At 39.3% G+C, this 15,443-nt stretch overlaps 1 protein-coding gene across 3 annotated transcripts; it reads right to left on the bottom strand.

Moving 5' to 3' along the window:
- Positions 1 to 159: 159 nt before the first annotated feature.
- LOC135744443 (tudor and KH domain-containing protein) lies at positions 160 to 15,394 on the bottom strand. Of its 3 annotated transcripts, XM_065262588.2 has the most exons (16): positions 15,188 to 15,394; positions 14,368 to 14,456; positions 11,361 to 11,518; positions 9,193 to 9,284; positions 8,858 to 9,050; positions 8,632 to 8,771; positions 8,246 to 8,546; positions 7,991 to 8,157; positions 7,731 to 7,906; positions 7,584 to 7,648; positions 7,339 to 7,490; positions 6,213 to 6,323; positions 6,070 to 6,124; positions 2,989 to 3,981; positions 2,608 to 2,696; positions 160 to 662 (listed from the first exon to the last, which is right to left on the bottom strand). In XM_065262588.2, the coding sequence occupies exons 2-15, from the start codon at positions 14,430 to 14,432 to the stop codon at positions 2,641 to 2,643; spliced, it is 2,724 nt and encodes a 907-aa protein (XP_065118660.2). In that variant the 5' UTR covers positions 14,433 to 14,456; positions 15,188 to 15,394; the 3' UTR covers positions 160 to 662; positions 2,608 to 2,640. The 3 variants fall into 3 exon arrangements, with proteins under 3 accessions (XP_065118660.2, XP_065118661.2, XP_065118662.2); XM_065262589.2 differs by lacking the exon at positions 14,368 to 14,456; XM_065262590.2 differs by lacking the exon at positions 2,989 to 3,981 and having other exon boundaries at positions 15,188 to 15,388.
- Between the last annotated feature and the right edge of the window lie 49 nt (positions 15,395 to 15,443).

Raw genomic sequence — 15,443 nt, 5'->3', positions numbered from 1 at the left:
TATTATACATGATTTTATGACCAGAATTCAGTAAATAAATGTTGTTTTTACCATATTTTTTAACAAAACAAAGGGTATGTAATAATAAAACTGTTTCTAACAACCATTGATCGTTAAGCAACGGTTTACCCAGTTTACACAGAAAAACTATAAAGCAAATCAGGAATAATATTAATCTTTATTATATTGTACAGTATATATTACATAGGACACCATTGCAATAAAACTTAAGTCACAACATAACACTTGACAAAACAAAATGCCAACCATCTATAACTCAACACAAAGTAACAGTAACAGTTTGGTGCAAAACGGCATTAACACTGAAGTTTCTAACTAACTCAGTCATGAGTTCCCTGAGCACTGCTCTTCAACAGTCTCTTTAAACATTTAATGAAAGCCAAAGAAGAGCTGAGATAACACCCATAGTACATGAAACAAAACAAGGAAGTACAAATGGTACAAAAAACGTCAACTGCTCTTCGGACACTTGATGAAAACCAAAGAAGTTTATGCTACATTCAAAATGTGAAAACAAATCCTTATTTGAGAGAATTATGCAGTAAATACAGTCAGTCCAATCAGGTGGCATAATCCTGTAAGGCTCTCTTTCAGCGTCGGGTTGCACGTGCTGAATGCTAAATGAAGGTAGCGACTGGTCTCTAGGAAGGACAGGAGGATGCAGGATGACATCATTAGGTCAATCAAAATAAGGGTTTGTTTACACAACAACATCTTCAACATAAACCAGCATCGTTTTCATGCATTTTGGCTGTTTATTTACACAACAACGTCCTGCAAATGGAAAAAAAGTGTTGACATCTCCGTGTTATCTGTGAAAACAGTGATGCCATGCGCAGGTGTCATTTAGTTAAAAAGGCATGCGCAAGTATAATTAAAACAACCGCGGCCTACAGGATTGTGTTTGTGCTGCTCAATAATTGCGTACGTTTTTATTTATGCATTTATTTATTTTACGTACACTTGAATTTCTTACGAAAACTTTTCGGCTAATTCACAACACGTGCGTACGCACATTCATTTGTTCTTGTTCTTATGTAATTTGGAGTTTTCTACATGAGGGGCCGCGTGCACAAGGTTGGTAATTTCCATAAAACACGGCCAGACCAGCTCCATTTAAGGGCTTTATGCAACGCTGGTCCACATAAAATTTTAGAGCAGTTTGTCATAGAAGCAAAAGAGCTTAAAAAGAAATCCATGATCATATTTCTTATTGGCGGTAAAGTTCCGTTTTGCTTTGCAATTTTTATTTTGGAGTTTTTGCTGTCCAACGATCGGAGTTACATTAAAAAACTATTGGATGCGTTAACAAATATGACATTTCATTAATATGACAGAGACACGCATCTGTATCTAAAATAAAACAGACAGGAGATCAAGTGATTGACGTTTGGACTTCTTATTTCATTTACATGACTTTTACATTAGGCATTAAGCAGATGCTTTTATAAAGAGATTTAAAAATTGAGGAACGAAAGCCTAAAGATTTGTCATTGTATCTTCTTCATATGTGTAGAAAAAATAAGTAGACTATAATAATGTATAATATATACTACTACCACTACTATAGATCATTTATAATCATAATAATAATAATAATAATAATAATAATAATAATAATAATAATAATAATAATATATATAATACAGAAAATATTATAATATAAAAAATATAAATCACATACATTTTATAAATCAACATTATTAAGCTAAAAGTTATAATTATACCCTAGTATTTGATTATCGTGTACGTGATTATTCCGTACAAGTGGTTTTAGGTTTTCTTGAATTTTTGCGTACATTGATATGAAAGTTTTTGTTGAATCACGATTTTTTCGTAGAAAAACATCTGTACGCACATCTCACGCACAAATTTGTGCGTACACATGCTTCGTGAATAAGACCCACTGAGTTTATTAACGCTTCTCCAACAAAGTTTATAAAATGTTGCAAATTTACAGGTACCTCATCATCCGTTAAAACAAAACTGCTTAATGCGATCGCCATCTTGATTGTTTTTATTTGTCCAGGTGTGTAGCATTTCTTTAGAAAGTAACATCGCCATCTACTGGCCTGGCATGCATAATACGTTTTTCCCTATTTATGTATTTTTATTTATTCTTCACATCATTCCAGCACATATTGCTATACTCATGGCGAGAATTATATTCCATACTAAAGTTGATCCACACAAGTTTTCAATACACAGGTTAGTAGTGGGGCAAAATGGTTTCTCCAATTCGCATAACTTTCATGTTTTTGGCCTTTGGGAGGAAACCGGAGTACTCCTACGCTGACACAGAGAGAACATGCAGACTTCACACAGAAATGCCACCTGACCTAGCCGGGGCTCGACCGGGGACCTTTTGCTGTGAGGTAAGTGAGTCACTGTGCCGCCGCTATAACATTTTAAGTTGTTTTTACGGATTTATGTAAATGCAGACTGTTTTGACAGCATTGTGGTGCATAAGTGAAAACATTTGAGTTTTTTTACAACGTCGTTGTCATGTAAATATACCCTTAGATGCATGAGCATCTATTCAAATACCGGACACCATACTGATTGATGATTTGGGGTAAAACTTACCAATATCAAAGCATACAAATCTTTGGTCTGTTGTCAGTTGAATTCCTCATCAATAGTGTCATCCACACTTCCAGAAATCGAGGCGACTTCTATAGAAAAAGAGCGAAATGTTACCGAAAGTTTATTAAGTTTAGTGTTAATTTACAGTTACCTTTAAGTCACGTATGACATTACAGTGATGTTTGCACCATTAAAACAGACAATTATCTCTCCCATTAAAGCAAAATCCCATGTGCAGTGTAAATGAACTCTTTCCCCCTGACACTGGCACAGTGAAACCAGACATCCCATGGAGATTAACAATACCCCTCCACAGAGACTTAAAACTGGATATAACCACCACAGTGCTCCAGTGTGTTAAGTTATAGATAAAGGTTAAACCTTTCGTTGATTCATCATCGCCATCTTTGCCTTTCTTGCTTTTGAAATCCACTTGCTTTGGTTCCTGAAGTTCTTCCCCACTTCCACTTTCAGCTTGATTTTGTTGTACCTCTTTATTCGAGCCAGGACTCAACATCCGGTACCTCCCGTCACTGTCTATCAGGCATGGTTTACCTTCTAAATTTCCTTCTATACAGGACACACTTGTGCGTTCTTCAGTGCCGTTGCAAATAAAGTCACTTTCACTACTACTACTAATATCACTAAGAGTGATTATTTCCTGATTCTGGTGTGCACAAACAGGTCCTGGTGCCATTTCGGCATCTTCGGCACTTGATAAATCCGAGCTTATTTCAATCACAGAGAGAGAGGATGTGGTGGTCTCACCCCAAGATTCTGTGGAATACGAGGATGTTGTGGTACCAGAGCGAGGCATGGTAGTGCTGAGAGAAGCCTCGGATGAATCCTTAGAGGAAGTGAGGTAATACCACACACCTCTTATGCTATTACTGCTGTTACTGCTCCCTAAACTCTCACTACCATCTACAACACTGGATGAGCCCGTCTTTTCCGATTCGGTAGACGTCACATTTTCCCTGGCAGAACGATGCGAGTGACGCGACCCTATGAAAACATCATCACTCAGTGTGAACGAATCCAGGGTGGACATCAATGCCTCCACACAGGACGGAGATGTAAATGGGGAGGAGATCTCGTGAACCGCCTGCACTTGTAATGGCGACAACGGGGTCAAGTTGTCAGACTGGATCCTGTTTTCAAAAGCCAGCTGATTTGGTGGTTCCACCACTGAAGACGACGACTCGAGTATGTGGCTGACCAGCTCGCTCAAGTTCTGAGAAGGAGTGGAGTGGATCAGAGAAGACGACAGGAGACCGAAACCAGAGCTCTGGTCGATGTCAGCACGCTCAACCTCCGGAGAGCCGGTGAGATTTGATGACCATTCCAGGTTTCTGAGCCACGGATGTGCTGAACCTTAACAAATGTCACCCATGGGCTGGTTATACACAGACGAACTGAATAGTTTTATTCACACTGCCCCAGTCTCTCAGACGACAGCAATAATAAGTCTGTTCACTTACTTTCTAAAGCAGACTGTCCACAAAACTATTTTCCATTGCATAGTACCCCACGGTTTGGGTCGGGTCAGCATACTTATGGAGGCTTTTCCACTGGGTGCAGTATTATATAATTTTTTTAGTCCGACTTCGGTTGGGGTACAAAGCAAGCCGAGCTGATACCAAAACGTGATTCAAAAACACTGTAGATAACTGAATGGTCTGAGAGAATCGTCACTACCAGCGTCATCGCTATAATGTAAAGATTAGCTTTACCCTCATGCTAGCTTGCGCTGTCTCAAGTAAACCTGTTGTCATCTATGCTTTGCTGTAAGTTCCCAAACTCCCTTTTAGCGATAAAAAACATACACAGTTTGAGAATCAGGAACACCATACCAGTTTTTTCCAGCCTTGCAGTTTGTGGCGGCACATTCGCGACGCACACGTCCGCATATATGCTTAAATGCAACTTAAATGAGGCTCAGCAGAGTGCATCGACTGATTCCACAGGTGTTTGTACAGAAACTGTCATGTGAGAGAGGTAGCGATAAACGCGATGTGCAAACATTAATTTGTGGTGGTCAAATTTAATTTTGTGGCGGATTGAGAAATAATTGAATGAATGGGGATGTATAGCATTCCAACAACGCTCTTGTATATGTACTTGTATAATGTCACAGCAGTAGGCAGCGCAAATAGAACGACACGCCTATAATCCCTCCCACTCCTAAGTGATACTAAACTCGATGGAAAAGCTAACCAAGTCAAAGTGAGGTGAGCTGACCTGACCTAAACTGTGGGGTACTATGCAATGGAAAAGCGCCATTTGTAGATTGAGTAAGTAAGCACCAATTTGATTGGCTGACTTTATGCAAATGCAACTTTTGCAGGTAAGGTCCTGACTGATCCAAGCTTTATAATGGTAGTAATGGATGATCCGATCGGTCGTAGATCGGTATCAGTCAATCATCGTATTAAACGACTCAATCGGTACTTGCTAAATTTGCTAAATTCTCATAAAACTAATCTTTATATTTACTTTTGTCATCATAGGGCTCCTTAATGCGGGTGCAATGAGACACCATTTTTACGCAGTGCAAGCATTTTTACAATCAGTTGCTCATATGTGACCTGCAAATTTGGATTTCTCTCTCTGCCTTTACAGAGATATGTGTATTTTCTATGAGGGTGCACTCCAGTCCTAACATGCAGCGCAACAAGTCTTCACATCCCCATCAAACAGCATATAAAACATATCACAGACATTGCATCTTCATGCCAAAAGCTTATTTGTGAAGTTTTAACAGTTTAATCTTTCTTTTATTCTTTATCAGATTGAAAAATGCGTATCAGGCTTTGGTATTGGCCGATCATGACGACAAGAAATTGGTACTGGCTGCAAAACCTCTGAACGGAGCATCCCTAATGGTAGTAAATTGAGCTTCTTATCTGAAGCCAAAAAGTCTATCCATCCTTCACAGAAGTAATCTACACGGCTCCAAGTATTTAATAAAGGTCGTCTGATGACAATCGATGTGATTTTCTAAGAAAAATATAAATATTTAAAACTAAAATGTCTGACGCACGTTCGCAAGAGGTTTGGACAGCACCCACCCTTGGATGAGTTTGAACGCATGACGTACTGCGCAATTATAAAGCTTGGAACAGCCAGGACATTTTCTAATGTAACTCCGATTGTGTTCTTCTGAAAAAAGATAATCATATACATCAAGTATGACTTGAGAATGAGTAAATCATGTTTTTGTTTTTTGAGTGAACTATCCCTTTAAATAAGTCACCGTTTCATTTTTATAGGTGTGTGTATGTGGTGCTGGGGTGCACTTTTTTTGCACAATTTCTTTATGTTTTTCACACTGCTGTTCATGGTATTATCGCAAATTCCTTAAGGTCTCACTTAGATTACACACCCCCAACTGCTTTAAGTAAGTAAACAAGAAGGTTCAAGCATCTTGTTCATATTTTCTTCAGGTTGGAGGCAACATACCCGACAAACTGATGCAGGACATGCTGAGTTCTGAGGTTGCTCCCGTCATGTCGTCCTGCGAATATCCAAACACAAAATCCATTACTGCTGTTATCACCTTAAAAACAAACAAACACTATAACAAAAAGTGCTTGTTTCCTTACCAGCATCTTCTGCAGTGATCTGGACTCCCAATCTCCCCTCAGGCCAATCCCTTCATCCTCACAGCTCATGGCATGACCGAGGCGAATCAGTTCCTTGCCAATATCCAATGTCTGGGAGGGAACAGACAACAGATGAACACATTTATGCACATTTTTAGAAGATGCAATGTAAGTCTCGGGTACGCCTAGAATAAATCTGAAGTTTCAGTGGCTCTGGGCGGGGCTATGCTTTAAGGAGGATTAAAAAAGGAATGGGTTGATTTTTTCATTGTAGGGGGGTTGTGTTACACTGCCAACACACATTGATGTCCAAACACCTTGTAAAAGTGGATTTTGCATAATATGGGCACTTTGATTAATATTTTTATAAATTGACTGAAAAAAAAGTGTGACTTGCTTGACCATGCAACTCTTGCTGAGACATTAGCCGTTTCTCAATATGCGTTCTTGTCTATACTTGTGTTCTTGTGGACTTGTGAAACGTCATCAGTCGCGGACCAAGTACTGTTCCAAATCAAAGTTCGCATCAAGCCCAAGTTCACATAAAATCCTCGGATGTGTTCTTGATCCGCCCATTTTATCGAGGATGCATCAGAGGAGACTTGTGTGGACTTATGACAGCGAAGTTTCCCAGAATGCATGTCGTGTCAGGAGTTCGTTCTTCCGAGTCTGAACTTGCAAGTTCGAACTACGAAGTCCGAGTTTGGCATACTTGGTATTGAGAAACGGCTAATATCAGAGTAAACTTTTCAAGCATGTGAAGGTGAATGCTTACTGGTTAGTGGGCCATTAATGTTGGAGATATGGGTGATAAAATCCTACCTATTTTCTACATGCTTAAAGACAATTTGTTAAGATAGACATGTTGACTCATTTTTCATGCCAAAATGATTTAGAACAAAGTGCATGTGAAGAAACCTGCCAAAGTTTAACAATTGAGTTTAAGAGAGGAGGGGCTTGTTTGTTTTAACATCCAAAGCCATTATTTTAATGGTGAAAAACAAATTAAAAGATAAAACCCTTATATAGACGTGTCAATATAGAAAGTGTCTAAAACCATGGACTGACTTTATTAGGGTATAAGCATCACAAGACTTGGATTTAAATGCCAATGTTGACTTCTGACCTTTCCATCACTGTTATCATAGAGTTTAACATTGGGCCAGGATGAGATCTCAGAATGAGAGTAACTGTGCAGTTTAGCCAGCAAAGGTTTCCATTCGGCGCAGTACGTCATGTGTTCAAACTCATCCAAGGCGGCCTCCGTCCAAACCTCTCCTGAAACAAAGTGAGCAGGGACAACATTTTACTTTTCCTCTGTCTTTGTTTATTTCCTATTTCGTTTAAAAACCTCTGTACGTTACTCTTTACCTGCCGGACGAACCCCCGCTAGACTACATTCAATAGCTTGGAAGGGGAGGCTTAAGAAGTCACTTCTAAACAACACAAAATAAATGTCAAAAAAACTCAAATAACTGCATATTCAACATTTCCGAAATCTTTCAGTCTACTGCTGACCTCATGCTTCGCAAATGCTCTCGTGGAAGCTCGCCATTATCTCCGAAGTCCACATAATACAAGTCCACCAATCCAGAATCCAGATTTCCCAACACCCGGGCACGGTTCCATGTGCCGTGGTCTCTATATGAAGCAGCCACTATGTCTCCAACAATAACGGTCTCCACTCTGTGTTCCTGGGACAGGCAATACTCAACATTATTTTAATATTTACCTTTGCTGTGGACCTGAGAGACCAAAGCGGCTTGAGATAAGCTTACCTGTGAGCTGTCACCATTATAGAAGCGGCTCATTTCGTCTGTCAGTTTATCCAGCTGCAGAGATCGGACCCCCAAAATCTGGATCCAGAAATGCTGAGGATTCTCGGATGCAGATACGTAGACTTCCAGGTGCTCATCGGGCTGGAAGCTCAGGTCGGGGCTGGGGACTGACAAAACAGATGGACTGATATAGATTTTTATTCTACATTCTTAAACCTTGCAAAGAAGGGTTAGGTGCATGACTCTAATTCTTACTTTCAAATTTTGAGATCTCCAGAGGTGATACTGGAGACAGGATCTCCTCTGATTTGGGAGAATGTTCAGCCGTATCATTGCCGTCTACGAAGCCATTGACTTTAACAAGCCTGTCTTGTTTGAGATCAGACTCTGGTGAAGGTAAATCTTTGCCATTGAGTTTTAATAATTCCTTCTCTGGTCCTCGAGTTTTGTTAAATTGCTCCATCTCTGGTGGCTTCCTCTTCTGACGTAATGCAGAGGACTGACTTATCCGCTTTCGCACGGTTTCGCTCTCAATGACCTTCTCCATGATCATCTCCTGAGAAAACATAATACAGCTGTCTCTTCATCTTAACCTTATTAATCAAAACTTCACAGTCTTCAAAGTAAGAAAATAATTTCACCTTTGCACTTTGAACTTCCTTGCGAGTACCAGTTATCGTAATTTTGCCCTTCTCCTCCAAGCTGCGTCCACGATCTCTTGGGCAGTTCACACGGGCACCTGAGATCCTGTTTATAAACTTCATGGTTTCACCACCACGACCTGGTGCAACAAATTTGATGATTACATGCAACAGACAGACTTATATGGAATTTAAATGCTTAATTAAAAAAAAAAAATAGATCTACCTATGATCCGTCCGAATGCCGTTTGGGGTACTTCAATGACATCATTGATGACCTCACAGTCAGTGGCCAATGTCTCTATGGCACACTGTGCCACAAGAATCTGCTCCGGTGAACCCTTGATGAGAAAATTCACTGAGCTTTGATCTCCAGTGTTCGGTAGCACGTTTATCTGAGCACCAGACTTCTGATTCACCTACACAAACAAGAGTGTTATAGAGCTGCACATGTTACAAATCATACACTACATTGTGCTATAAATTGTGGCTACGTGTTTGAGGTTATAATAAAACTAGATCAGATAAAAATACCAGTGTTGAAACAGATTTAACACTTACTATGTCTAGGAAGTTGCTTTGATATGATGCAATAGATCGGTACACATCAAGTGGAACAGATATTGTGGACTCCTCGTGGCTTTGGCTTTGCACTACAGAGCAAAACAACATTAATGTTAAACCATAAATCATTACGTTTACATGCAACCAAAAAATCAGTTTGTAATTGTATTGATGACTCAATCGGATTGAAAATCCTACATGTAAACACCTCAACTCTTTCGCCAACAATGACGAAGTTAACCCGTCAATTAAGAAAAAACGCTTCCCTGCCAATGACGAGTTTTTCCGTCAATCTGTAATTTTGCTATTAACCACCAGGCGCGCTTATCAAACTTATAAAACCCGAAAGTATTCCCTTAGGGCAAACTGTTTAAACTCCGTGTATGTTTTGAGGATCGATCTGAATTTGATCTCTATCAAAAGTCCTTAGCAAAAACAAAATTATCTCAGCGTTTTGTTTAAAATTTGGTATTTTTGAAAAATCTACTCATATTTGAGAAGTGATAAAAGAACAAATAAAGGTAGGATAAAATTTTTTTGAAAGCAGAGGGTCTGTTAACTTCAAGTCTTATATTTACCTCATTTACACATCACTGAAACATGCAAAAGCAAGGCAATGACAAATTTGGCGACATGCATTATTAAGGTAATGGGGTCACGCGCTTGTACATTCTGCAGCACTCCTGTGTAGTTTCATAAAATTACATAAGCAATAAAATAGCGTTGTGTCTTTCGAAAAGTGTTTTTTCTTTGCCTATATCTAACTTTTCAACTTTGACTTTGTACACTGAGATAAGACGTGAACTCGACAAGAGATGATGTGTGTTGCATTGCCAAGTTCTCTGGTTTTGTGGCAGGATTTTTTTTCTGCGGGATAAAGATTGAAGGATTTTGTTGATTAATTATTGGTATTTGGGCTCTGAATATTCTTTAAAATGCTTTTGGGATAGTTTTGAATGTCCATAGGGCTGGTTTTGATACACAAATCCGGCAACACTGGCTGTGGGCTTGCACAGACGTTTAGTTTGGATTATATAGAATGTAAATTTAAACAAATATTTTAATCAGATTGCAATTTTTAGGGTGCATGTAAACTGATAAAAACTTTGTGCATGTAAACATAGCCAATTAATTATAATTCCAAACAACTAGTTGCCCATTATTGGAGAATGACATTGCATGTCAGATAATGAATGGAAATCACTAAAAAAACAGGGTTTCCCGCAGCACTTTTCAGTTTGGGCGGCCCACCTAAGCTGGGATACCCTACCACCTTAACTCTTTCACCGCCAGCGTTTTTAAAAAAAGTTGCCAGCCAGCGCCAGCGTTTTTCATGATTTTCACCAAAGTTTAATGCCTTCCAGAAAATGTTCTTCTTTAAATATATAAACATACAATATACCAAATGAAAGAACAGACCCTCTGCTTTCAAACAAAACAAAACGTTTCATCCTACCTTTAGTGGTTCTTTTGCAATCAGCTTTTGAATATGGGTAGGTTTTTGCAAAAACACCATATTTTGAGCAAAAAGCAGAGATAATTCCTTTTTTGTGACGGACTTTTCATAGAGATCCGATTCAGAGCGATCTTTAAAACAGACACGGACATGCAGCAGCTTGCCATAGGGCAATACTTCCGGTTTTAAAAAGTTGCGGAAGGGCGCCACCTGGTGGATAATAGCGGTATTGCGGAAAGACGGAAAATCTCGTCATTGGCGGGGAAGCGTTTTCTCTTAATTGACGAGATATCTCGTCAATGGCGGGGAAAGAGTTAACTAGGTCGTCCAAAAACGGGGAAAGAGTTAACTAGGTCGTCCAAAAAAAATTCCACCAAACGCCACATGGCCGAAATGAGAGAAAGACATGGTCCGTCACTGTCTGGAGGATAACTAGCCTGTTGATAAAACATTTAATTCATTACTAATCTAGTATGTGTTCATTTTCTGTCATAGTTTCTTCAAAATTGAGTTTTATTTGAGTGTTTTAAATAAAATATTTTCATCATGACGTGTACGCCCCGCCCCTTTGATTGCCACGCCCCCGGCCCGCCCACCTGCACAACCCTACCACCTTAACTAACAAATTTTCTGCGGGAAACCCTGAAGAATGTTATTAAAAAAAAAAGGAAATATTTTCCCCCAAAAATGATAATCAAATTTCACTTACCACTGCTGCTTCTAATGTGCCGGTAAACAAGGTAGCCCACCGTAGCCCCTACAGAGATGCCTGCAGCCAAAGCCACTTTCTTCCCTGAGCTCAGGCTCCTCCACGGGCCATCTCGCATCGCCGCCATCACTTGGGTCGGGCTAGCCGGGACACTCCACCTAGAGATAAATAATAATATGTACAGTCCACCAACAAATCAGCAGCAAATCTTTACCACACACCATGTACGGTCTTACATAGGCCTTTGGAGCAATGCCATGTAATTTATGATAAAGACTAAAGATGGGATCTTGGTAGTTTGTGTTTTATCAGCTGCTTTTAAACTTCACAAAGAAAATCCGCAAAACATAACCTACTTAATAGCTCATTTTATTTGTTTGACTAATTTTTGTTACCCAATACCACATTTTCCGAAACATACTGAGACTTTAATACCTCTGTAATTGGGTCTAGAACAGCAAAGCCGGTGAAAACCTTAAAAGAATGTAATCTTTCAAATACGCAGCAGCAGTCTTAATAAAACAATCTTTGTTTAACTGAGAAAAGCAACAAAAAGGAGACATTTAAGCACACAGCAAAGTAAAAGACAATAGACTGGACAATGCTGATGCAATAACAGATGACTGAAAGTACAGTAGCTTTCTTTAATGACCAGTGGTGTGACTCTGGCAACATCACAAAGTATAGGTTGCATTTAAAGGAACACGCCCACATTTTGGGAATTTAGCTTATTCACCGTATCCCCCAGGGTTAGATAAGTCCATACATACCTTTCTCATCTAAATGCATCCTGTAAATCTGTCTGACATAGCCCACGCTAGCTTAGCTTAGCACAAAGACTGGAAGTGAATGGCTCCACCTACCAAACTGCTCCCGGAGTGATTTGCACAACTCTGACCGAACTCTCTGCTCCTCACCAGGGGGCTTCTCGGGTGCTGCGAGCAAATCAATCCGCCCAAGTAGCAGTGCTTCGCCTTCTGAGAATATAGTTCCCAATGTGTATACTGTTAAAAGATGGCTGTGTCTCATATGACCTTGTTATTTGTACACGGTGTGACTATACAAATCACAACACATAAATAGGAAAATGTTCACGTTATTTTGTCACTTATTGGGAGCAGTTTGCTAGCTGGAGCCATTCACTTCCTGTCTTTGTGCTAAGCTAAGCTAACGGGGGCTGCGTCAGACAGAGTTACAGAACTCAGGGAGATAAGAAAGGTATGCATGGACTTATCTAGCTCTGGAGACTACGGTGAATAAGCTAGATTCCCAAAATGGGGTGTGTTCCTTTAAAAATATGAATTTGCAGCCTTACATGATATTCTCCTACATCTGACATAGTATAGGAAAATGCTTTAAAACATCCGACCTTCATTCTGCATATACCTGCTGTGTTCAAGAAGTGGCCACTGACCAGTCAATCAAAGATGCTTGAAACGTTTAAGTCAGGGGTGTCAAACATGCGGCCCGCGGGCCGGATACGGCCCGCAAAGGTGTCCAATCCGGCCCGCGTGATGATTTATACAGTATTATTAAATATTAAATACATATTTTAAAAACCCTTTTAGGCGGGTGTCTAGTTCGTTTTTAATATGAGAGACTTGCGGAAAGCAGCAAAACGCGGAACATAGACTAAACACGGTGCCCAAAAATCCTGCCGTTTTATTGTTACCACTCCGCTAAAGATCCACTGATTCCGGTGATCCACTTCGTGTTTTCTCGCCCGCTCCGCAGCATCTCTGTGTCCACTCTCTGCCTGGAGAGCGAAGACAACAGTTTCCGAAGTTCGTTGCATTAACAGGTAGATTCATTACATTATATCAGTTGTTAAACAGCAGAATTAGTAACTTGTAAGTATGTTTATGTATTTCTTTCGGTAATGATTTGTTGTCAGTGTTCTAAAAGTGCTAACAACTTAGCAAGCTAACAAAAACAAAATATCCACATTCTTATTAACGTTACAATGCTTGTCTAATCGATTTAATGTTCCTGATCAGATCTAAGTTAATATAAACACTAAATTTGCTGTTGTTGGCACACTTTGTAGACAAAAAATACAAAAAACACCAATGCCTTCACAAAATAACGACAGAGAACGGAAAGAGAGGCTTTTAGCAGCAGTTCAACATTGCAAACATGGATTCAAAGCTCCATCAAGCCAGCAGGTAAATCATATTGAATATTTAGCAGATTGTCACACTTTAATTCTTGTTATTATATTTCCCATTATAATCACTTGTCTAAGTTGATGCTAGTAATATAATACATTATATTTATAATACTTTATTAAAACCATAATAATAGTACCACCCCCCATAGTCCCATTTTTGGTTTGGGCCACTGCCCCATCTAGCATTTTCTAAATGACTGTTCTCATTACAAATATATTCCAAAGAAAAGTGAATGGTTCATAAATAATTTTGGCATTAAGGCAAAAGAAGTTAAATTAAAGCTTTTCAACCTATAAGGCCAGTGGGTTTTGTTCAGATGTAAAATTTGTGTGTATAATATACAGTATGAGTGTGACCTTATGAAATTTAGTTTTCACAGAGCTGTGTGTTTCTTTGGTTTTCTTGCTAAACAAACTAATTAATTGGTTTGTTAAGTTAATTTTAACACAATTATCAGCACACTAAGGTTTAAAAAAAATTATCCGGCCCGCACTTCATGGCGTAATTTACCATCCGGCCCACAGCCTAAAATGAGTTTGACACCCCTGGTTTAAGTCATATATTTAAAAAGTATTAATGATTATTCCTCATTAGGCCTAAGTAATTTACACATTTTATTCACCAGAACTCTTTATTGCATAAAAATGTTTTATGCTTATGAGAATATTAATCAATACAAATACGCCTCATATTAACCCCTAATATTATGTCTACCCGTCAACGTTGAAAGAGAAATTAAGCAGGCAATAAAGCCATGACCTAGTCACACCTCTGATACATAAAGCTGACGTTTCCATAAAGCACAGAACAGGAGAAACATGCAGATTGATTCTCACTGTGAAAACAGGGATGTGGGGTTGTACTTCACTAACACACGAGATTTTGGGATGTCCACGTCCATTTTGGACCCTCAGACCATCTGACTCTTCAGGACGAACAGGCAAAGAAGTAAAACACACACACTTGCTAAATTAGAGATGCAGCAATGTATCCGCTGCCGATATTTATCAGCTGATATTTGATTGCTATAAACCATCAGCATATAATTGAATGATAGAATGAAGACTTATAATGGCTGTTGAATAATCCAACTTTTTTGTTGTTGTTAAAAAAACACTTAACTAAACAAAAATTTGATTTGTACAAAATACAAATGAGTTCTTTATTGATAGCTTTGATGCAACTAGCTTTTAATGCACACCTTAAAAGTGACAACAAAAGTATCGGCCGATGGTTGTCTGTTAAAATCGGGATCAGTCGTGAATATTTAATCAAAATAACTATACATGTCTGGTTTGGATTTAGGACCCTAATCCCAAATTCAATGTATTGTATGGTTATTAAATTAGATATAAAAACCTTTACATGGGGACCTGTTTATCATTGCTTGCACGTGCGTAATGCGCGTGCAATTGTAAACGCAGCGACTGCATGGGTGTCACATCGGGTGCGGTACTTCAAACCTTTAAAAAATCTGTCTCGCGTTTAAACCATGCACGTTCAATAACCAAACCGGTTTATTTTGCTGGGGTTATCGTTTATCGTTAACAGATACAGTACCGAAAGTCGTTTTGGTTTTTAATGGCGTGTCGTTAGACGGCTATAACGCAACAAATCCAGAAACAGACATTGCACTCAAACAGATGCCACATTTACCTCAGAAATTGTTATAAACGTGAACGCATCCACGAAGCGAGTCCTTCAAATGATCCTGATGACACCCGTGAGTGCGCCGCTGTCCGCTCGTTCACCGGTGCTACGTTTCGCCCTGCAGGACGCAGCACGCGCAGTTCACCCTTCAACAATGATTGGCTATCATCCCGCAGCACAACCGCTACATCCAATCACAAAACGTGATGTCGCATTTCCTGGAATCTCACAATGAGAAATCGATCTGATTTTAATACGGACA

Source organism: Paramisgurnus dabryanus, chromosome 1 (genome assembly GCF_030506205.2).
Source record: "Paramisgurnus dabryanus chromosome 1, PD_genome_1.1, whole genome shotgun sequence".
Taxonomy (NCBI): Eukaryota; Metazoa; Chordata; class Actinopteri; order Cypriniformes; family Cobitidae; genus Paramisgurnus; species Paramisgurnus dabryanus.
Note: the sequence above shows the minus strand (reverse complement) of the source record. Positions and strands in the feature narration are given on the sequence as shown.

Excerpts from the sequence above, each read along its gene's own strand:
- LOC135744443 (XM_065262588.2), bottom strand. The coding sequence starts at position 14,432 with ATGGACGTGGACATCCCAAAATCTCGTGTGTTAGTGAAGTACAACCCC. Across the intron at positions 3,982-6,069 it reads GTCCTGCATCAGTTTGTCGG|GTTCAGCACATCCGTGGCTC; the intron begins GTATGTTGCCTC and ends ACATTTGTTAAG. Across the intron at positions 2,697-2,988 it reads CGATGATGAATCAACGAAAG|AAGTCGCCTCGATTTCTGGA; the intron begins GTTTAACCTTTA and ends CTTTTTCTATAG.